Raw genomic sequence first — 22,930 nt, 5'->3', positions numbered from 1 at the left:
GAACCCTTGTGGGGTCCGAACCTAGGTCTGGGCAGTAGTTCTGAGCTACTCTCTTGGGCACATTCCCTTCTTTTGATCTCACCCCAAGCCAGGTTTCATATGAGCCATGAGAAGCCAGAGAAAGGTTATCTCATGCTCTGGGCAGAATGGCAAGGGAGTGATCAGTATCTCCCCTCCCCCCAATGCTGTCACTGTGTCACCAGTGATGTTCCCTGGCCAGAAATGGTTGTGCCCAGCACAAGAGCAATCTGCAAGGGTCATGGGCAGCAGGAAGTATGTCATGGAAGGCAGATCAGAACACCCAAAGGTTGACAGGCGAGACCTCAACCTCATGGGTACGTGCCTGCAGCGTAGGGCTGGGGAAGAAGTAAATGAGATTTGTCTTTGTGACTTGAGAACTGTGCTGGTCAGTCAGCTTTTGTTGGCTATTAGTTAATCATAGGAGCCATTATTATTTTGTAAGATTTTATTTCTTTATTTGACAGAGGGAGAGAGAGAGATCACAAGTAGGCAGAGAGGCAGGCAGAGAGAGAGGGGGAAGCAGTCTCCCCCCCCCGAGCAGAGAGCCCGATGCGGGGCTTGATCCCAGGACCCTGAGATCATGACCTGAGCCGAAGGCAGAGCCTTTAACCCACTGAGCCACCCAGGCGCCCCAGGAGCCATTATTATTAATACCTAATTACAAATTTGGGAAATGCAAAACAAAGAATAATTATCTGTGATGCCACTGTTTCAAAACCCATATCTTGAATAAAAATGGAGTTGCTCTCTAAAAATATACATACCTCTGACCTTTGAACAGTATGGTTTTGAACTGCACAGATCCACTTGTATGCAGATTTTTTTTTCAGTAAATACCATACAGTACAGTATGGTATTTCTCTTCCCTATGATGTTCCTAACAACATTTTCTTTTCTCTTGCTTACTTTATTGGACGAATACAGAATGGATTACATATAACATGTAAAATATGTGTTAATTGGCTAAGCTGTCAATAAGGCTTCCAGTCAACAGTAGACTAAGTAGTTAAGTTTTGGGGGAGTCAAAAGTCATATGTGGGTTTTCAATTGTGCAGGGGTCAACACTCCTAATCCCCCCCACCATTGTTCAGGGTGGGTTGTATATATTTATACCCACCTCACAGACATTTCGTCATCCATATTTCACGCTCATTATTTTTTTTAAAGATTTTATTTATTTATTTGACAGACAGAGATCACAAGTAGGCAGAGAGGCAGGCAGAGAGGGAGGGGAAGCAGGCTCCCCGCTGAGCAGAGAGCCCCATGCGGGGCTTGATCCCAGGACCCTGAGATCATGACCTGAGCCGAAGGCAGAGGCTTAACCCACTGAGCCACCCAAGCGCCCCAACACCCTCATTATTTTTAATGATTGCATAGTATCTCATTGTGTGAACACATGAAAATTCACAGTAAATCTGAAATGTTGAAACTTATCAAAAGGTACAGATAATACCGTAACAAAAAAAGAAATGCCCCTGTATCCACTACCCGTATTTACTAAATGCTAGCATTTTGCTTTAAAAAAAAAAAAAAAAAAAAGCCTTAAAGGAGCCTTCTATGAGGTATGTGAGTGGTAATTCCAAGGGACCTCTCAGAAATAGATGGGATCTGCTGGAGAGATGTGGGTGCGGAAACCCAAGCTATTACAAATTGGGAACCAGAAGGTTATCGTGGTTGTTTTGAAATCACAGGCCAGAGGGTGTGGCACTTTGGTGAAACTCCGTTATGAAAAGGAGTCAATGGACCCCAAGAGACAAGGCCACTCAGCAAGTAAATAAAACACAGAACCCTACCCTCGGGGGTCTGACCCCAGGTGCTGAACTCTTCTGAATTAGCATGCTGACATCGCCCTCCCTGGACCCCCGGGGTTCTCAGGGAAAGCAAGGCTTGACCTGGAAGCTGCCCCTTCTGATGCTGACTTCCCACAGTTCTAGTGCAGCCCTGGTGACAATGTCAGCCTGGCCCAGGACACACACTGGAGCAGAGTCAGTGCTGGTGGAGGACATCCATTCGCAATGCAGATTCAAGACTCGCCTCCAGAGCTGCCCAAATGCCACTGGAAAGGAGCTTACTGCAGTGAGTCACCAGTAATTGGGTCTCAAGGGCAAAGGAGCCTAACAACATTACCTCCTGGGGATTTGCCTCCGTGAAACCCAACTTCAGGATAGCAACCCCAGGAAAGAAAGCCTAGATTTAACTAACACCAACACCACCCCGGAGAAGACTCCCCTTCACTTTACCTCCACTTCCTCTCTCTTCTGTTCTCGTGTCTCACTGTGTTTTAAGAGAAAATGCTTTACCTCTCCACAGCTCCTACTTTTACTTGCCAAAAGTTTCTGTGGAAGGTCACAGGGTCTCTGGGATTCAGTCCTTCTGCTTTTCTGGCTTATTATTAATCTTTCAGAAGCAGTGTGAAATTTTGAAATGAGGTCATTGTCTGAACTTTGCAACTCCTTCCAATGACCAGAGGGCTGGCACCAGGCTGAGTCTGAGACCAGAGGCCATGATCTTTTGCTTCTGTGTCGCAGAAACTCTCACCATCCTTGACAGAGGGCAGCACTCTGTCGGGGAATGCCAGAAGGAAACTCTGTGTGACTGCTTTTCAAATGGCAAACCGATTGCCAGATCCCGAAATAACACAAAGTCACAACTGGGCATTGGTTGAGAATTGAGGCTGAGAATGAATTAAGGGAGGAAAAATAATATTAAAATAAGAAGAGCTACATAGACTTCTCAGTTTGGTACAGAATGCCTCATGATGCAGACCAGCTCACTTGATGACCTTGCTAATTAACATGAAGGCAAGGAAAGTGGGTCCAGGGTTGTGAGGGACCCCCAAGCCACCTTATACAAGCATATTCCTCCTTGGGAGGAAAAAAAAAAAAGGCAAATAATGAACTGTGTAGCTTTGGTAGCACTGGTAAAACTCCATTTCTTCAGTAGGGTGACAGGTACATGGGTGTTTGTTTCATTATGTTTTATAACATATATACACATTATATAGACTCATAAAATATTTTATAACTTGAAAGAATAAGCTAAAAAGGGGTGCCTGGGTGGCTCAGTGGGTTAAAGCTTCTGCCTTCCGCCCAGGTCACGATCCCAGGGTCCTGGGATCGAGCCCAGCATGGGGCTTTCTGCTCAGCGGGGAGCCTGTTTCCTCCTCTCTCTCTGCCTGCCTCTCTGCCTACTGTGATCTCTCTGTCAAATAAATAAACAAAATCTTTTTTTAAAAAAGTGCAAACAAAAAGGATATTGAACAATGTCATAAGAGGGTAAACAAAAACAAAAAAAAACACAGTCATTTCTACAAAAACTAGATTGAATGCCTTGGAAACACTCAATAAAAGCATGTCATTAAAAAAGTTGTCCAAAAAAATGCTAACCAAGTTAGGAATGAGTGAGAGAACTGTAAAATATCAGGAGGAAAAACATAAAAATGAAGCAAGGTTTTGCAATCTGATTGCTTCACAATAGTCTAGAATGTCTTGCTCCATGTCAGAGAAAATGGAACAAGACAGTACCACGTGGGCGGTTTATGCAAAAAACAGTGATGAGCTCTTCCTTCAGCAGACCCGTAAGCAAAGAAAAGGCTTAGGTCTACATCTGACCACTAGCAAATTACTACACATTTAGATATTTTTGAGTAGAATGAAGTCACTTAAAGAAAGAACATACTTCTTTTACAGTGCCCTCATTTCAGCAATTTTTTCAATGATCTGACCAATTCTCAGTTCCATTTACATTGGAAAAGAATACACCTACTTGGTAAAAGAAAAGGCTGACCCCAATAGCAATCCCTCCCAATCTAAAAAAATATTGGTACAGGATATCAACTGATTCCAGCAGTCTGGCCTTCTCAAGGCTAAGTGGCTATGAACTCTATTTCCAAGGTGTCAAGGGAAGATAGGTTATCAGTCTCACTTCAGTGCAACATTTATCTTAATCATGTATCTTGAGATTACTGGCTCAGTATATTTCTCTCCCTCCACTAATTCTCAAGAAGGCTCCATCTTTGGGGCACCTGGGTAGCTCAGTCAGTTAAGGATCTGCCTTTGGGTTTAGGTCATGATTGCAGGTTCTGCCCCCTGACTGGGCTCTCAGCTCAGCGGAGAGCCCGCTTCTCCCTCTGCCTGCCCCTACCCCTGCTTGTGCTGTCTTGCTCCTTCTCTCTCTGTCAAATAAATAAATAAAATTTTGGGGAGGCGTGGGGTGGGGGGAGAGAAGTCTCCATCTTCTTGAAGCCAATACTATGCTACGTTGTTGAAAGGAGACTGCCCAACCCTACAATTTTCGTAAATGAGATCTTTAAATATTAATAATTTTAAAAACAATGAGGGAAACCCCAGCAACTTTAGACAGGCTATAAATAATTAGGCATTCAGTCAGAGCTGAGTTGTTAAATATCTTGGAATTCGTCTGAACAGAATGTGCTTTCCTAGAAACGATACAGCAAAATCGCCCTTGCCACTCTCACTCAGACCAGAGGAACCATATCTGAACTTCCTCATTCTTACAGTCAAGGTGCTAGTCTGGCACTTACAACCTGTCTTAGCAAAATCTTTACTGAGTGGCCGGATATGACTGAGACCACACCAAGATACCAATCTATAAACATTATGAAACAGTTTCCTTTCAAACAGCTTGCTTGTGTGAGTTTGCCTCCCTTCCCCTGGCCCTGACTACTTCCTCGCCAGCACTCTCTAAATTTCAGTTCAAGCTTGAACAAACTGGGCTGGAAGCAGGGTGGATCCCTACAGTCATGACCCAGACCCAAAGAACCCAAATGCTTCCCATGAGGACCACCAGTCAGAAGTCTGCTCAGTCCAGCTGCAGAGTGTAGAAGGGACCAGACAGCTTTCACAAACATCATGAGCACCCCACCTCTCAAGACATGAAAAGGTCCCTTTTCGGACAGCCACTAACCCAGGTGGCTGGCATTTTGGATAAAGACATTATCTCCAGTGATACAGCCAGCAGACATCTTTTGGAAGCTTGAACAAGGCAATCAAAAGTGATCAGAGTGGATCTTTCTTTCTAAGTGGATTCACCTTTCCTCAGTTCAGCTAGGCTGCCAGAACCTTCCATCTCCAGCCCATATCCACCGCTGAGATAAAGGCAGAATCAACCAGATTCTTCCAACCAAACCAAAATGAGCTAAATTCTTGTCTTCCCTGTTTTTCTAGACCTACATCAGAACTGTCAAGGCACTAATTTCCACTAGTGTCTGTGATAGATTGCCAGGAAAGAAAAATTCCTTACTATCCAGAATAACCATGTACTTACAGGTTCTGTTTGGTGCTGGCTGCTTAAAAACTCAGCAATAAACTATTTTATGCACGATAGCTAAAACGGCACACGATGCACTGGCCCAAGGTTTTCTTTCTTTTTTTTTTTTTTGTAAGATTTTATTTATCTATTTGACACAGAGAGAGAGATCACAAGTAGGCATAGAGGCAGGCAGGGGAGGGGGGAAGCAGGCTCCCTGCTGAGCAGAGAGCCCCATGTGGGGCTCGATCCCAGGACCCTGAGATCATGACCTGAGCTGAAGGTAGAGGCTTAACCCACTGAGCCACCCAGGTGCCCCCCAAGGCTTTTTATTATTTGTATACTTCAACTCACTCTAGTCTTGCTCTGCTTTGAGCTTTTTCACTTAAAGACCTTTCTGAAGCCACTTCTTACTCTGGATCAAAACAGTCTCACCGACCCAACCAGCTTAAATGACCAGCACGATAATATTAAGTTTGCCTAGGCTTTGCAAATTTCCCCAGGATGGTAGAGCGCTTGGGGTTCTAAGGAATCATTTTTCAGGGAGTGGGAGCAGGAGCAGAGAACAGCTCATGCTGGGATGGACATCCACCAAGGCCACCTCCCCCAGACCACCTGGGATGTCCATAGCTGTGAGAAGTCGGGCAATCCCAGGACACACTAACAGCCACCCATAAACATGATTACCGCCCCTGTACCTGCTGGGGCACCTGCGTGTAGCCCAAGGCTAGCTCATCCTTTCTTCCCAAGCCATGACTCCTTTCCCCAATGCTTCATCCCAGTCCCTACCAGAAGAGCCCTAAGTGAAGTGATAGACCTTTGTCCTCCAGTCAGGAGGAATCATGGCCCTTTCTGTCTCTCCTGGCTTTAGGAAAGGAGAAAGAAATCTCTCCACTTTGTGTTTCTGGAAGTTTGATGCTGAAATTCCTTAGGTTGTCCAGGTGGCCCAGGACCCTTTTCCTAGAATGACAGACACAGGTGTCCCTACTCCTGAAAGCTTCCCTGTGTTCCCATGCCTGGACTCTCGAATTATTTATTCATTCAAGGCAACATAAAAACATTCAAGAATCCACAGCGTACAAGACCTTAAATCTAGGCACGGGGAATACAGCAGTGAATGAGACTAAGTCCTCGCCTTCAGGCAACCTACAGCCTCGTGGAGAGGGGGAAACAATAAACCCACGTTCCAATAAACAAGTTCATAAAGCTGGGCCTGCTATGAAGGAAGTAAAGCAGGGCAACAGGACAGAGAGAAACTGGAGGTGGTAGCAGGAGCTACTGCCATGAGGGTGGTCAGGGAAGTCTACTCTGGGAGGGGACATTTGAGTTAAGATGTGATGATAAGGGGCGCCTGGGTGGCTCAGTGGGTTAAAGCCTCTGCCTTCGGCTCAGGTCATGATCCCAGGGTCCTGGGATCGAGCCCCGCATCGGGCTCTCTGCTCAGCAGGGAGCCTGCTTCCTCCTCTCTCTCTGCCTGCCTCTCTGCTTACTTGTGATCTCTGTCTGTCAAATAAATAAATAAAATCTTTTAAAAAAAAAAAAAAGATGTGATGATAAAAGGAAGCTAACTGGTCACACATCTGTGGGGAGAACATTCCAGAAAGAAGAACCAGCAAGTGTCAATGCCCTGAGAAAAGAGAAAGCTTCATTTTTCTTTTTTTTTTTTTTTCTTAAGCTTCATCTTTTCAAAAAGAGAGTGGCTAGAGCTGGGGTCATAGGGGCGGGCAGGGACCCGTGCATCCCCAGGGATGTCCTGGGCTGCAGAAGAACCCATCTGAAGGTGATATGCCACAAGTGACTTGTCTGTGCCTTAAAAAGATCATTCTGGAATGCTGGAAGGAGAATGGTCTCTGGGGCCGAAAAAAAAAAGAGGGGCAGCAGGCAGGGGACTGGCTGGTTGCTTGGACTTAGCTGGTAACCACAGAGACGGCGAGCCATGCCACCACTCTGGGATTCGGGACATACTCTGGAGGGCAGGCTGCCAGGACTCTAGAACAGAGGTGGTAAGCCTGGCACCCTGTAAATACCCATTAATGATCCCTGCATAAGTAGCCCACAGACCCCCTCTTCCTTAGACATGTCGTGCAGGACAGTGGCCCAGACACCGGACTCGAGAGCCCAGATGCCCAAGTTCAAATTTCCACTCATCTGCTTCCGAGCGATAAAACTTGGTACGTCACTGAACCTTTCCAAACCTTGATGCTTCATCTGTCAAATGGGGGCAATAATTAAGACGCCCTCATGGGGTTGTTGCGAGGATTGAGCTGGTTACTGGGGATAGAGCATTTAGGGAAGGAGCCTGCAACACAACGTGTCTGCTTCCTCTTGACGCCGTAACAGACGACCACACGTTTACTGGCTTCATTAACACCACATCAGTTTATTCTCCTACAGTCCTGGAGGCCAGCAGGTCAAAATCTGTTTCACTGCACTAAAGTCAGGGTGTTGGCAGGGCTGGTTCCTTCTAGACACTCCATCACTTGTCTTTTCCGGCCACATCACTCCAGCCTCTGCCTCTATCATTGGCTGCCATCTCCTCTTGTGGCCTTGTCTCCTTACAAGGACCCTGGCGATTACATTTAGGGCCCCACTGGAGAATCCAGGATACTCCCCCCATCTCAAAATCCCTGACGTCATACATCCACGTGACTCCTTCTGCCATATTCACAGGTTCTGGAGATTGGGACGCAGGTAACTTTGGGGGCCATTATTCACCTCACCACATATGGTAAACAATAAATAAAGGTTAATTATTATTATAATCATTATCATTATTACTCCCTTGGCAGCTGCAGAGCATATATCCCCAACCCCCACCCAAACTGTATGGGAGAAAAGCCAGCTCCCTCCCGAAAGCCCCCTGAGACCAGGCCTAGGCTTCAGTCACCCGTTGGTCCCCGTGAAGCGACTGGGGGCAGGAAGCAGACAGAGCAGGAACAGGCTCACAGGCCTTATGTGGGGTGGGCGAGGGGCGCCTGGAGCCCAGGCTTAGATCTCCTGATGCTGCTGTATTCCATGGATTCCTCGTGGCTCCTGCTGGGAACGTGGGCAACGTGGAAGCTCATGTTGCAATAGGTTGCGTCCTGATTCAAAAGCTCCCAAGAAAGATCCGCATAGGGGATCTCCTCCTTCGGGAGGGCGGCCTGTAATGAAGAAGCCCAAGGGGTCAGAGAGGCCGGCGAGAGGCTTTGCCTATCGAAGGAGGAGGCCTTGGATGAGGTAGGAGATCAGAGCCTTCAGGGAAGGCTACGCCCACACCCTCCAGCTCCCGCCCCCTTCGCTCCACCAGCTCCCTGAGTCCAGCCCCAGCAGGAGACCCTCCCTCCCCTCCATGTGAGGGCAGCATCCTTCACAGGGAATTCCAGGCCGGCCCAGGTCCCTGCTGCCATTACAAGGGCCGTGTCTACTGGGACTCAGGGCCCACAGTGCTGAGACCAAAGGGGGACCCTCCCAAAAGCCCAAAGCCTGGAGGAGTTGCCCAGGCAAGTCTTTCAGTGGCTGTGGCTTGGCCCAGCACCCACCCCTCCTCCTCTGTGCCTCCGTGGGCAGGAGAAAGCCAACCCTCAAAGCGAAGACAATGGCAGATCTGGCTCCAAGCCCCACAGCAGCCCCACCAAGAACACACCATGGTGACATATTCCACTTCCGGCTGGTCATCCTGGCCAGAGGAGGAGGGCTTTGTGCAGCCATTCTTCTGGGAGGACTTGTGGGAGGTGCTGGTTGACTGCAGGGCCAGGTTTACATAGCAGATGTCCCCTTCCCCTTCCAGGGGCTGGACCACCTTGGAGAGAAAGCCCAGGTCCTCTTTCCCGCAGGGTCACAGAGTGAAGACAAAGTGTGCTTCCCTTTGTCCCCCTCTCCCAGCTTCCTCTGAAACCCCTACACCTGCCCCCTTTTGGCTGTTTCCAGAGTCCACCCCCGCCCATCCTCCCAGGCCCTGCAGCTGGGCCGTGAGCACACAGACACTTGGACACATAGTTTGTGTGATATATTTGGACCTCAGTGCTTCTGGGAGAAGGAAAATGAAGATGGAGAAAAAGGAGCTGTCTGGGGTCTCTGGTCTGACCTCGGGGACTCTCTTACCTGCTCTGGGGATACCCCAGCAGCTAAAAGACAAAAACAATCAGAATTAGAAAGCCCATCCCTAGACTCTGAGGACTCCCCCAGGTCTGGGGAAGAGAAATCTGGGAGGAAAAAAAAAGTGAATTAGGTTCCAGGCTCAGAGAGATGAAACCTGGTTCTAATTCGGACTCCCCAGATGACACACTTTTTTCATTTCATTTCACCCACCTGAGAAACAAGGAGACCTCGCCCACCTCCCCCACATCACAGAAGGGCGATCAGCTGATTCGGTGGCCCTGCCACCAATGGGCACCCCTGGGGTTAAGTTTCTTTCTGCTCAACTGCAGGCTCAGACTGACTTCCCTCCCTGGAATGCCTGCATTTCCCTACTGGGCTGGTCATTAGGGAGTCAACTCAAAGTCACACCTGCCTTCCCAGCTGCCCAGGAGCTGCCTCCCTCCCTCCCCATTTCCATGGTGTTTGATTTATATCTATCTCATCGCCTTTGTCCCACTAATTCCAGTTAGTCCTCCAGTAGGCTGAGGGCTGCTGGGCAGCTGAGCCCGTCCCTCCTTGCATCACTGGTGCCTGGCCAGTCCTAGAACACAAGTGTCCCCTCCAGGCTGCCCCCTGAGTGGGGTTCACAAGCTGGGTCAGCATCTTATGAACCAGCTTTCAAGTGCCTGTGGTTCCTGGTTCTCTCTGCCCATCCCCCTCCCCAATTTTAGAGCCAACTTAATTAAATAAGTTCTAGCTCTGGTTTTTTGTTTCAAAGGCCTAGATATTGAGAAGCACAGAAAGTACTTAAAACCTAGGTCTCAGACATACACTGGGGAGGAGGCGTGATGAGCAAGAATGAGCCCCCTCCCCTTTGGCTACAAGAGTCCCCAGGCTGTGGCGGGGGAGGGGTACTGGAGAGCACCCCAAAAGAGCTGAGTCCCTGGTGAGTTCTGAGGAGGGGGTTACATTTTCCATGAGGATGTGGAAGCAGAGCCATCCCTCCGCCCCACACTTAGACCCACACTCCAGCCCCTACGCAGCGTCAGCCGTATCTGATCACCTTCCTTCTGTTGCCTCATCTTCCACAAAGCCAAGAATGAGGCGACCACCAGGAGAAGCAGCAACACAGCCACGGTGAGGGGAATCAGGATGCTGAGCTTCATGGAGTTAGAGCTGGAAACAATAAAATAACACCATGCACCCCGCCCCACCTCCTGCTCTGGGCCGCACCCCAGCCACCTGGTAGCAAGGAGGGCCACACACCTTTTGACCTGCAAGCCTGGGGTTTCTAGCTTGGGAACCCCATTCCTGGGTTCTCTCAGAGATGGTTAAAAAAAAAATCTTTTTTTTTTAAAGGAGAGGAGGGTTCCACAAGTTTTCTTTGGGTCTAGACACCTAACTGAAATTGTATGGCAACAGGGTGTGAAAAGGTCTCTCTGCTTCTACACTTGCCCCTGCTGTACTGGATTAAGGAGTGTCCCCCACCCCCACAATTCAGGTTCATTCAGAACCTGTGAAGGTGACCTATTTGGAAATAAGATCTTTGCAGATGGAATCAAGTTAAGACAGGTCCTACTGGATGGGGAGGGGTCCTAATCCGATGGATGGTGTCCTCACAAGAGGGAAGGTAGCCACACACAGATACACGAAGGAGGAAGGCCATGTGACAAGAGAGGCAGAAACTGGGGTCACGGTGGCACAAGTCAAGGAGCCCCAAGGATGGCCAGCAGCGACCACTTTCTCCCTTTAAGCCCCAAGAAGGAGCCAACCGTGCTGACACCTTGATCTCAGCTTCTGGTCTCCAGACTGTGTGTAAATAAACGCCTGTCCTTGAAGTGGCCTGGGATGTGATGCTTTGTTAAGGCAGCTTGAGTCTGAGTCTAATGCAAAGGCTATCTCTTGTTCATCACTAGCCACAGTGTTTGTAGAATAAACTCATCAGTCAATGAATTAAGTAACTCTATCTGGCACCTGAATTATCTCTCCACTGTAAGTATCTGGAGTGCAGACAGCTTGATCATTCTGTTGGTCCTAGTATCCTCTCATACTCCCCAAGACAGTGAGGGCATGAGCGAGAGCTCGATAATTATTTGTTGAATGAATGAATGAAACCATCTCACGCTGATCAAAGATCCAAAAATACAGCTTTGATTCATAAAAAGAGGAAGCTCCTTAACTATTGCTTATTGAAAGCAGGTTAGTAAAAAGAAACTTTTGAAACAGAGGGCAAATGGGAGAGTGGAAGAGCAGGGGTCCTGGGTGGGGATAGAATAACTGGGGACCTCCCATCCAGATTCTACAAGAAGGTCCATCAAAAGGAGATCACAGCAGTTCTAGACAAAGTCAAGAGGGCCAAGGAGGAGACAGAAAGAGGTCTCTCAGCTTCCAAAAAGCCACTTCAGCTGAACTGGCTGGGCAGAGTGCTAAGGAGCATGAGAGAGACTCAATTTCTTCCTCTATAAAATGGGCAGTTGTATCTGCCTGCTTGTCCTCATGAAGCAGGTCCAAGAATTAAGAGACACTGGACAGAAAAGCCCTCTGTGAGCTGGCAGGTGTTCTCGAGATGGGGCAAACGTCAGTACTGCCGCTCTTGCCAGAATGGTAATTAGGGGAAACAGGATGTCCCCGAGCCCTTCCTGTTCTCCTGGTATGTGGACCAAGAGCCATCCCTGTGGCCCCACGATGCTGGTGCCCCCGACACACACACATGTGGGCCATGCCATCTGCATTGACTGCCTGCTCATCGTTCTCCCACCCTGCAGTCTGAGCTCCTGGGGAGAAGCTCCTTGTCTATGCCTCCAGAGCTCAACAAGGGGCTGGCCATGGAGAAGTTAACTCAGTAAAAATGAGACAGAAGAATGAATACATCAACACGTCTACAAACCATACTGGGCTCCAGGAGGAAGGATCTGGGGGGCTCCAAGGACACTGTGGGGCCTGATAGCAAGTAAGAAGGCTCGCCCTGTCCTCCTCACCCTCTCAAAGGAGGCAAAGGGTCTAGGGACAAGCTCTGGCTGGCTGGCACCTGGGACTACGAAGTGTTCCTCCCCCCCCACCCCCGCAACTGGAAGAATTTGGGCCAAATAGACCACCGGAAACAATGCACTGGAGCTGGCTTACCTGTCACTGGAGTGGTAGCCGGTCGCAGTCAGGGGGCCTTTGGTGTCTGCTGGCCCAGTGGACATGGTGATTGAGGGGGTGATGGAGGTTGGTACTGTAGTTGGTGCTAGGCATACAGACCAAATTATACACTGTTCAGCCTGCTAACCTGCCCGCAGCCCTGCACATGGCTTTGAGCCTGCCAGCGGGTGGGGGAGCATGGGGAGCCTAGAGCTGGGCCATGGGAAGAGCCTATAGCCTGGACTGCTCCTATCTCCCTGGCCACTAGGAGACTCAGCCTCAGAGGCAGGAAGGGCTGAGTACAGGTCCAGGGAGGATATCGAGCAGGCCCTGGAAGGGTCAGAGGGGGCCTAATGTTACCTCAGGGCAAAGGCAGCTGGAGTTGAGCTGGACTTAAAACCCTCCCACTGCCCATGACAAGGCCTCTGCCAAGGTCTCCCCCAGTGTCATTTATCCAGAAAGGACAGAAGCAGAAGGGGGTGCTGGCCCGGTGGCTAACACTCCCAAGATCTGTGACTTCTAAGGTCAGGACCACCCCTAAACAAACTCAAAATGTCCTTTGCCTTTGTTTGGGCAAGTTATTAAGCTTCTATGGGGAGGAGAATCACTTCTCAGGAACATTTTCCAGATTCAATAAGACAGTGAATGTGCTGTGCTTTGCGACGGTCACACGCCTCGCAGGTTCAGGTAGGGTGGGGCTCTGTGGACTCTGCGCTGTCCCCTTGCCACAGGTCCCTGTGATCTGGTGCTTCCTGTCCAGAGGTCAGAGAAGCAGAGCCCAACAGACCAACTCATTCAAACCAAGGCAGTGGGACCTCTGAGCTGTACTTCCCAGGAGTGTCTGCATTCTAGAAGTACTGAGGAAGAGAACATCATTAAGCCCAGATGTGTATATGGCTTGTAATGAGATTTCAGGCACCAGAAATGCAGCCCTTTGAATGGGGTTGCCTTTTCGGACCTCAGGAATCAACCACAGTACCCTGACTGTGCTGGCCCTCTTCCCTCTCGGCCTGGGTATGGAACAGGAGGAGGTGGGAATAGTTGCTCTCAAGTCCCGGCCCCAAACTCCAGAACAAGCAGGGACACGCAGGCACCAGAGGTCCAGGAAAGCACTGGCAAGAACTGGGGTCTCTGGGTCACATAGAAGAAGATCCCTTTGGTCCACAGACTGAAACTGCGACCATCACCTTGACCTCTATGGACAATGGATGCAGGTGCGGCGCTGTGCAGCGAAACACCTGCCCAGAAAGGCTGGATCCCATCCTGCACGAGGTGCTGGGAGCCATGAGGGCATCTAAGAGAAGCCCTGTGTCTCCCAACCCATGGGGTCAGTCGGGGTTCTGGGAGTACTCAGGACTCAACTCCCCTGTGTGACAGTTCACTCTGAGTGACACTAAGTTATTAGAAAGGAAACTCAGCGACCAGGACAAAGAAGACCCTGAAGGGAGCCAGCCACACTCATACACAAACTCTTACCTGGGTCAATGGCCACTTTAACTATGACCCCAAGGTCAACTCCAGTCCTTTCAATCCCACACCAGTAAGTGTCTGTATCATTCCACCTGAGCTTCTCCATGGTCACCGTGAACGTGTGCAATTTCCAATCGTCCTTGATGGACAGTCGGTCACCCTTCGCTTCCCGCTGTGATCCGTCAGTATGAACGAGGATACGGCAGTGACTCCACACGGCTCCTCGACACCACCACTTATGGTAGGTCTCCCACTCGTGTCCATAGCGACACTGCACGGTCAGTCGGCCCCCAACTGGGCCTCTGACTGCTGCTGGACCCGTGATGTCAGCTGAGCCTGGAAAATACAAACCCATGTGCCTGTCATATCCCACCCCACCCACTGAGGGCAGAGGCTCACAAGTAGCCCCAGTAAACCCAAATGCCTGATGAGTTGAGTGACAGTCAAGGAGGGAATACACCTTCCACAAGTCCTTCCACTTTGTCCTTCAAAACTCCACTGGGTCAAAGCCACCGTGGAAATCACAACTGATTTCCACCATGGAAAGCACAACTCTACATCTCAGAGAAACAAGAATGTCCCCACGGAGCAAGGACAGCTTTCGATAATCCACCCCTCCCCCTCCCTGTGGTCAACGTCATCTGGAAGCAAATGACCCAAGCGAAGGCGTGGCCCCAGTCCACTTCGGCCCATTGTCCTCGTGCAAGATGTAGGCTCTGTGGTTTCAGACCTTTTCATTTTTCTAGAGTAGCCAGGAATCTGGATTTTGTGTGGAACCTCTCAACTTGAAAACACTGGTGACCAGCACATAAACAGAGCAAAGGAATTTCTGTGTCTTTAGAATCCTAAGAATTATCTACAAAACTCTCTGGCAAATTCATGATTGGGACATACACTTTGATTACGGGAAATTGTTTTCCCCTGAATATTGACTATTCAAGGACTTTGATGGTTCTTGAATCCGTTCTTTTATTTTGGTTTGTTTTTCCCAGAAAGTTAACCTCTTTCATGGAGTATGTATTAGCATAAAGTCCTCCATTTAGAAAGTATCCTTTTATAATTAAAATGTCCATATCTGTTATTATTACACGTTCAGACCACATGAGGTCTGTGAGTTGTGTGGATTACACTCACTGCAGGGTATCCCCCTTCTGTTTCTCCTAACCTCCTTCTTGTTTTTTCCTGCATTAAACCACTTTTGAGATTAGTTTTTATTGTTCTTATTTCCTAAGTTATTAATTTGTCACATGTGTGATTTTATTCCTCTTCTTTCTGCGAGATCACTCCTTGCCTTCTTCCAAGTTGCTCAGTTAAAGGCAGTGATAATTTCCTTCCTTTCTAAAATGAACTAAGGTGTGTTTAAGGCTAAGAATTTACTTTTGTCCATTTTAAAAATTGAGATATAAATCATGTATCATGAATTTTACTCTTAATTTTAAAGCATCTATCTGGGGTTCTTGGGATATTCAGAGAGTTGTACAGCCATCACCTCTAATTCCAGAATGTTTTTGTTACCTCAGAAGAAACCCTGTGCCTGATTCACCCCCACCATAACCTATGTCCTGTCTGTAGATTTCTTTATTCTGAAATCTACATTTCATGACCACATAGTCATACAATGTGTGGCCTTTTGTATCTGGCTTCATTCACTCAGCAGAATGTCTTTTAAGTTCATCCCCATTGTAGTGTGTGTGGGCACTTTGTTCCAGGGTAAGGACAGGGACATTTTGTTTACCCATTCGTCAGTGGAAGCTATTTGGATTAATTTCCCTTTTTGACTATGTCGAATAATGCCGCTGTGAACATGTATGTACTACTGGTATTTGCATGGAGATAGGTTTCAGTTCTCTGGAGTATAGCATACCATAGGACACTTAAAACGGTAAATGGGGAGGGGAAGGGTTTCCCACAAGCGTGGCTGGATCCTGTCACCTCTCGCCATGCTCCACTTAGGTAAATGCAAGAAGATAAAGAAGGCCAACATAAAATAGCAAATCACTTCTTAAACTAGAGGGACATAGAAGTGAGCCTTTATAATATCTCTGAATGAAAGGTAGCACTTTCGGGGTGCCTGGGTGGCTCAGTGGGTTAAGTCTCTGCCTTCAGCTCAGGTCATGATCTCAGGGTCCTGGGATCGATCCCCACATGGGGCTCTCTGCTCAGCTGGGAGCCTGCTTACCCCTCTCTCTCTGCCTGCTCTTCTGTCTATTTGTGATCTTTCTCTCTCTGTCAAATAAATAAATAAAAATCTTTTTTAAAAAAAGACTCCATTTAGGTTAAGGAGGGCATGTATTGCATGGAGCACTGGGTGTGGTGCATAAACAATGAATCTTGGAACACTGAAAAAAATAAAATAAAAGTAAAAAAGAAAAAAAGACTCCATTTAGAAAGTTGGTAAGGGGCAAGAAAAGAAAAGGCACAAAGAGAAAATTCAGGTGGTTGATAAAATTGGAAGTGTTCCATTTAAACAATCTAGCAAATGAAAACATTTTAAAGTGATGTCATTTTCACATATGAAGCAAACTTAAGTTTTTGTGACTACTATATTGCTGACATGGGTGACGTGACATGGACAAGAGGAGAAGCTGCTGTTAGGGATGTAACCATTCAACCATTACCGAAGGCAATGGGGCAATTATGTATCAAAATAATCATGCCTTTTGCTCCAGTGATTATATGTCTAGGATTTGGTCCTCAGGAAATAATCAGAGAAGCTAATAAGAACATATGCACCAAGATTCATTACATAATTATTTAAATGGTTTGTTTTTTGTTTTTGTTTTTTAAGATTTTATTTATTTATTAGAGAGACAGAGATCACAAGTAGGCAGAGAGGCAGGCAGAGAGAGGGGGAAGCAGGTTTCCTGCTGAGCAGAGAGCCCGATGTGGGGCTTGATCCCAGGACCCCGAGATCATGACCTGAGCCGAAGGCAGAGGCTTTAACCCACTGAGCCACCCAGGCGCCCCTCATTACATAATTATTTAAGGAGCAAAACTAAACAAGGTTAACATCCATCAATTAGGATAATAAGTAAACAACAAAATATAATGCAGACACTGTTAATTACGCTTAGAAATATTGTTAATTATGTGGAAAATCCTATGAGGTGAAAATACTTTATTTAAACATCATATACAGCACAGTCTCAACTAATTTTTAAAATATGCATTGAAGATGGGGCGCCTGAGTGGCTCAGTCATTAAGCGTCTGCTTTCGTCTCGGGTCATGATCCCAGGGTTCTGGGATCAAGCCCCACATTGGGATCCCTGCTCGGTGAGAAGCCTGCTTCTCCCTCTCCCACTCCCCCTGCTTGTGTTCCCTCTCTTGCAGTCTCTCTCTCTCTCTGTCAAACAAATAAACAAAATGTTTTTTTAAAAATATGCATAGAAGAATAGATTAAAAGGAAACCAGTAAAAATATTAAATGAACATCAGGTTGCCTTGGGCTAGGGATATAGAATTTTTTATTTTTCCTGACTCTTCATTTTTTCTGTACTTTCCTAAGTATCAACAATGAGCATTTACTACTTTCAAAATGATGGGGCGGGGTGGGGGGTGGAAATAATGCCTGGACAGGGCTGTTTCGTGGCATGGTGAGCAGAATAATGGCTTCCTAAGGATGTCTACATCCTAATCCCCCAGAACCTATAAAATACTGTAAAGCAGCTCACACAATCAAATGCGACTTTGCAGATGTGACTAAATTAAGGATTTTGAGATGGAGAGATAATCCAGGAGCATGGGGCGGGGCCAAGGACCTTATCAGAGGGAGGCAGGAGGGTCAGAGTCAGAGAAGGAGAGGGGACATTGAAGGTCAGGTGGGGCCACATGCCAAGGACGCAGTAACCTCTGGGCCATGAAAAGTCAAGGAATCTGATTCTCCCCCAAAGCTACCGGAAGGAACGCAGCCCTGGTGATCCTTTAAGACTCTGACTTCCAGACTGTAACATTATAAATTTATGTTGTTTTAAGCCACTGGGTGTGTAGTCATTTGTCCTGGCAGCCTTAGAAAACTCCTAAGGTGACATTAGCCCATCTCATCTGAGCGCTGACGTTGGGCCTGACTCCTGAACCGTCTGCTCCACTCGCTTCCTGGAAACGTCTGTCCGGGGACCCACTCCCCACCAACCTCGGCAGAGCACTACCCTGCTGTCTGAACCGTCCTGACACCAGAGGCAGCCCTGATGGGGCGTCTGGGGGGCTCCGTCGGTGAAGCGTCTGCCTTTGGCTCAAGTCATGATCTTAGAGTCCTGGGATTGAGCCCCCACGTCCGGCTGCCTGCTCGGCAGGGAGTCTGCTTCTCCCTCTGTCTGCTGCTCCCCCTGCTCGTGTGCCCTCTCTCTCTCACTCTCTCTCTCAGATAAACAAACTGGCAGCCCTGAGCCCCAAGGAGCAGCACCCCCAGCAGGCATGGTTATTTCCAGACTAGTGGATCGGGAGTAACCCTAGTTGAGGAAGAAGATGAGCCTCAGGGGGAGTTTACGGGCTCACCGTCAGGGAGGCACAGGATGGACCCCCAACTCCAGCATGGCACAGGACGTCAGCCAGTGTCCACTCCAGGCCGGCACATGTGGGTCTTGTCCACATCTACCACCACTTAGGGTGAAGCCAAATGTGGACAAAGCAACTAATATTCCTCTGAAAATACCGGCCACAAATCTCTTCCTTTCTCACAAAAAATGAAGGCTGTAAAGCTCTGGCTGGTATTTGTTTCTTGTATAGCTTGGAAACAAGGAACTCTTTAGAGTGAGAAGCCGTGCAGGGTAAATGGGCGTCTTGTTATGGTAAGTTCCCTGAGCCGCTGGTGAGGGGGCACAGGTTCACAGCACAGACCAGGTTCCTGCTGAGCACACAGCTGTGCCTGCTGGCTTCCAACTGACATTTCCACTCTGCCTCAGTCACACCCATACACGCGCACGTGCGCACACACACCAGCCTTATTCTCACATCTGCTCACCAACTTCCCCTGTTTCCAGATGTCGGGGGGGGAAAGAAGCAGTCCTTTATGTGCATTCACTGCCCTGCTGATTTAGGGGTAACGGCTCGCCCTGAATCGGCTTCTCCATCCCCACAACCCATCCCCAGCTTTGCCTTTACAACCCTTGTGGTCCTGGACACATCACTTTCCTCCCCTAAGACTTTCCCCCCAGACACAGTGATATCCTCCCAATCTGCCCCTCCGGGCTGCTCTGAAGCACGTGAAGAAGCCACACGGCCCGTCCATCTCTCAGGCCCGCTCAGGGTCAGGTCAGCAGGCTCGTGCCCCTATCAGAGCCTTTGTGCTCGCTGACGCCCGTGTCCAAAAGTCTGCCTGCGATCCTAAGTGCCTGCTCCTTCTCATCCCCCAGGCCCCTGCTCAGACATCTCCTCCCAGAGGCTCCTTGCAGTAGCCCCCCTCCATCAACAGTGCCACCCCCTTCCCTGTGTCCCCTGAGGCTCAAAATGTCAGGTCCCCGAGCTCAGCTCTCCTCACAGCACCTACCACTTCTTGGAGGTATTATCATTTCTCTAACCGATGGAATGAATGATCAAATTCGACCACAGAAAGGACCGTCCACTTGCCACGAACACCTGCTTCCAGAGCCTCAGATCCCCACAACGCCAAATGTTACCCAGAGATTTTTCTACCAGGAGAAGTCTACTGCCGCTGACTCTCCCCTCTGCTCCATGATGATGTTCGTGCTGACATACGATTCCCTTACCATAAAATTCACCCTTTTATAACGTACAGCTCGGCGTTTCCTGGTCATTCACAAAATTCGCAACCATCACTACACCGAATTCCTTTCTATCACCCCAAAAAGAAACCCCTTACTCATTAGCATTCACTCTCCCTTATTCCTTCCACCCAGCTCCTGGCAACCACTAAATGTACTTTCCATTTCTGTGAATTTAGCTATTACGGATATTTCGTAGGTGTGGAATGGTACAATAGAGGGGCTCTTGTGTCTGGATCCTTCCGCTCAGCATAATATTTCCCAGGTTGGTCTGTGTTGCAGCGTGTGTCAGCATTCATTTGTTTTTATGGCTGAATAATGTTCCCTTGAATGGATATGCTGCATTTCTAAAAAAAAAGATTTTATTTGTTTATTTGACAGAGAGATCGCAAGTAGGCAGAGAGGCAGGCAGAGAGAGAGGGGGAAGCAGGTTTCCTGCTGAGCAGAGAGTCTGATGCGGGGCTCCATCCCAGGACCCTGAGATCATGACCTGAGCCAAAGGCAGAGGTTTAACCCACTGAGCCAACCACGCACCCGGTATGCTACATTTTATTTGTTCATCCATCAGCTGATGTACATTTAGGTTGTTTCCAGTTTTTAACGATTATGAATAATGTTGCCATGAACGTTTGCATACAAGTTTTTTTTTTAAGATTTTATTTATTTATTTAATTGTCAGAGAGAGAGAGCGTGCACAGGCAGGCAGAGGCAGAGAGAAAAGCAGGCTCCCTGCTGAGCAAGGAGCCTGATGTGGGACTCAATTCCAGGACCCTGGGATCATGACCTGAGCCGAAGGCAGTGGCTTAACTGACTGAGCCACCCAGGCACCCCTGCATACAAGTTTTTACATGAGCATATGTTTTCAGTTCTCTTGGGTATACACCTAGGAGTCGAACGGCCGGATCATGTGTTTAACATTTTGAGGAATGTCAAACTGTTTTCCAAAGCAGCTGCACCATTTTACATGCTCACAGGCAATGCATGTCCTCTGTAATTAATGGCAAGAGTCCCTAGTGTTCAGTTCTTTTTTTTTTAATTAACATATAATGTATTATTAGCCCCAGGGGTACAGGTCTGTGAATCATCAGGCTTACACAATTCACAGCACTCACAATAGCACATGCCCTCTGCAATGTCCATATCCCCACCCCCCTCTCCACGCCCACCTCCCCCAGCAACCCTCAGCTTGTTTTGTGACATTAAGAGTCTCTTATGGTTTGTCTCCCTCCCGATCCCATCTTGTTTCATTTATTCTTTTCCTGCCCCCTAAACATCCCATGTTGCATCTCAACTTCCTCATATCAGGGAGATCATATGATAGTTGTCTTTCTCTGATTGACTTATTTCACTAAGCATAATACCCTCTAGTTCCATCCCTAGTGTTCAGTTCTATGAAAAAGAAAGTTGAGGAGTACGGCAATCATATTCTTTTCCCTCTCCATGAGATACATTCACTCACTCAACTAATACTCGCTATTTGTCTAATTTATACCTGGTATGTTTGTAGGAGCAAAAATTCCTGCCTTCCTAAGGCTTATGTTCTCTCAACGTGGGAGAAGGGAGGAGTCAGACAGTAGAGAAAAATAATGCAAGGGAACTGCTATTTCAATGAAGTTTCTTATCAATGAAGGCCTGAGTAAAAATCAAAGACATGCAGGATATGAGGGACTGGAACATGTGGCTATATGAAGAAGAGCGTTTGGGGCAGAGAGCGGCAAGTGCAAAGGCCCTGAGGCAGAAGTGTACCTAACATGTTCAAAGACCATCTAAGAGGCCATTCTGGCTGCAGTGGGTTGACCCAAGAGAGCAGAGTAGAAGAGGCGATCGGGAAGGTGATGAGGTGAGAGAACCAGGTGGTAAACCTTTTAGCTTCTGTAAGGACTCTGTGTTTCTACCCTGAGTAGGATAGGAAGTCATTAGAGGGTTTTGGCCAGAGGAAGGACAGCATCTGGCTTGCATTTCCCAAGGATCATTGTGGGATATGAGAGATGAATGCCCCCCAGGTTTTGCTTGAGTACCTAGAAAAGATGGAGTTGCTAAACACAAAGATGGGAGAGAAAGGAATTTGAGGGGGGATGATATGCTGAAGTCACATCCGAAATGTCAATATCTTAGTGGAGAGTTGAGTGGGCACTTGACTAAAAGATTATGGGGTCCAGGGTGATGTCCAGGCTAATGATACAACATCAGGCATCAACTGTATAGAGGTAGTATTTAAGCCAAGAGAGGAGAGGAGATCAATCAGGGAATGGCTTTAGAGCTCTAGAAAGAAAAGCCCAAAACTGAGCCCTGTGGCCCTCCAGCATTTCAAGGTCAAGAAAATCCCTTAATTTTTAATCCAAGTGGTATCCATCCACTGACAGTTTCCTTCCGCCACCATCCCTATCTTAGCCCCTCAGCAACTTCTACTACTTCCTTCTACCCCAAGTGCCTAGAACCACGTCTTCCTCCCTGTCTGGCAAACTCCCAGCTTTCCTTCCTCCAAAGCCACCTCCATACTCACTTCCTCATAAGACATTCTCGAAGGCGACAGTGCAGGAGCAAGTGTTCACCAGCTCTCCCGAGCAACCAGGGCTCCTCTGCTTCTCCTACACCAGGGGGGCCCCTTAGTCCAAGTCCCTTCGGAACAGTCGACCCCTGGGTGGTCAGGAATTACACCCTGTGCGGGGTGAGGAATGGGGTGGCCGACACACAGACTCACTACTTGGAGAAACTGCTTAGAAACACAGCCTGCTTCCCAGCAGGACCCGCTGCTGGGCCCCCTCCTCCCTCCACCAGCCACTTCATCCTGCCCCAGCAGCTCTTCTCAGTACAGACCCAGGCCCCACTCACCTACGAGCTGGAAGAGGGAGAGGAAGGACAGCAGCAGGTACATTCTCTCTTCGCACAAGCCCCCCTTGGTGGAGCCAGTCAACTCTGACTCAGCCCCGGCATCTTCCACCCTTCTGCTCTCCCCACTCTGGCACTTCCTCCTTTGGCCGCTTCCCACTGGTGAATAAGCAAAAAAGAGGAAGGAGTGAAATCTCAAGGCAACAGGCAATGCAACGAGTCTCGGTGATCATGAATAAGCTTTTGAGAAATGCCCTCCTGTCCGCAGCCACGAAGGAGTGTCTAAAAAGAGGACTTTGCCACTCCTTCTAGGCCTTGGGGAAATTTGCAGACACAGACCCAGGTAGTGGGGCTGGCTCTTACTCAGTCCTTATCCTCTGGTGGGAAGACTGGACAGAGGGATGCCAGCTCCATCACAGAGGTCTTGCAGAGCCGAGGTTGAA

The 22,930-nt window shown here is 48.2% G+C and overlaps 2 protein-coding genes across 3 annotated transcripts in view; one reads left to right on the top strand and one right to left on the bottom strand.

Moving 5' to 3' along the window:
• Positions 1-22,930, top strand: part of RAB37 (RAB37, member RAS oncogene family) — a 56,270-nt gene that overhangs the window by 11,472 nt on the left and 21,868 nt on the right. The window lies entirely within an intron of this gene.
• CD300LF (CD300 molecule like family member f) lies at positions 7,231-22,725 on the bottom strand. Its single transcript, XM_032870686.1, has 7 exons — positions 22,491-22,725; positions 13,948-14,277; positions 12,472-12,577; positions 10,412-10,524; positions 9,373-9,395; positions 8,915-9,070; positions 7,231-8,432 (listed from the first exon to the last, which is right to left on the bottom strand). The coding sequence occupies exons 1-7, from the start codon at positions 22,531-22,533 to the stop codon at positions 8,241-8,243; spliced, it is 963 nt and encodes a 320-aa protein (XP_032726577.1). The 5' UTR covers positions 22,534-22,725; the 3' UTR covers positions 7,231-8,240.

Source organism: Lontra canadensis, unplaced genomic scaffold (genome assembly GCF_010015895.1).
Source record: "Lontra canadensis isolate GAN:19392208 unplaced genomic scaffold, GSC_riverotter_1.0 scaffold41, whole genome shotgun sequence".
Classification (NCBI taxonomy): Eukaryota; Metazoa; Chordata; class Mammalia; order Carnivora; family Mustelidae; genus Lontra; species Lontra canadensis.
The sequence above is the reverse complement of the archived record's forward strand: the minus strand, read 5'-3'. Positions and strand labels throughout refer to the sequence as shown.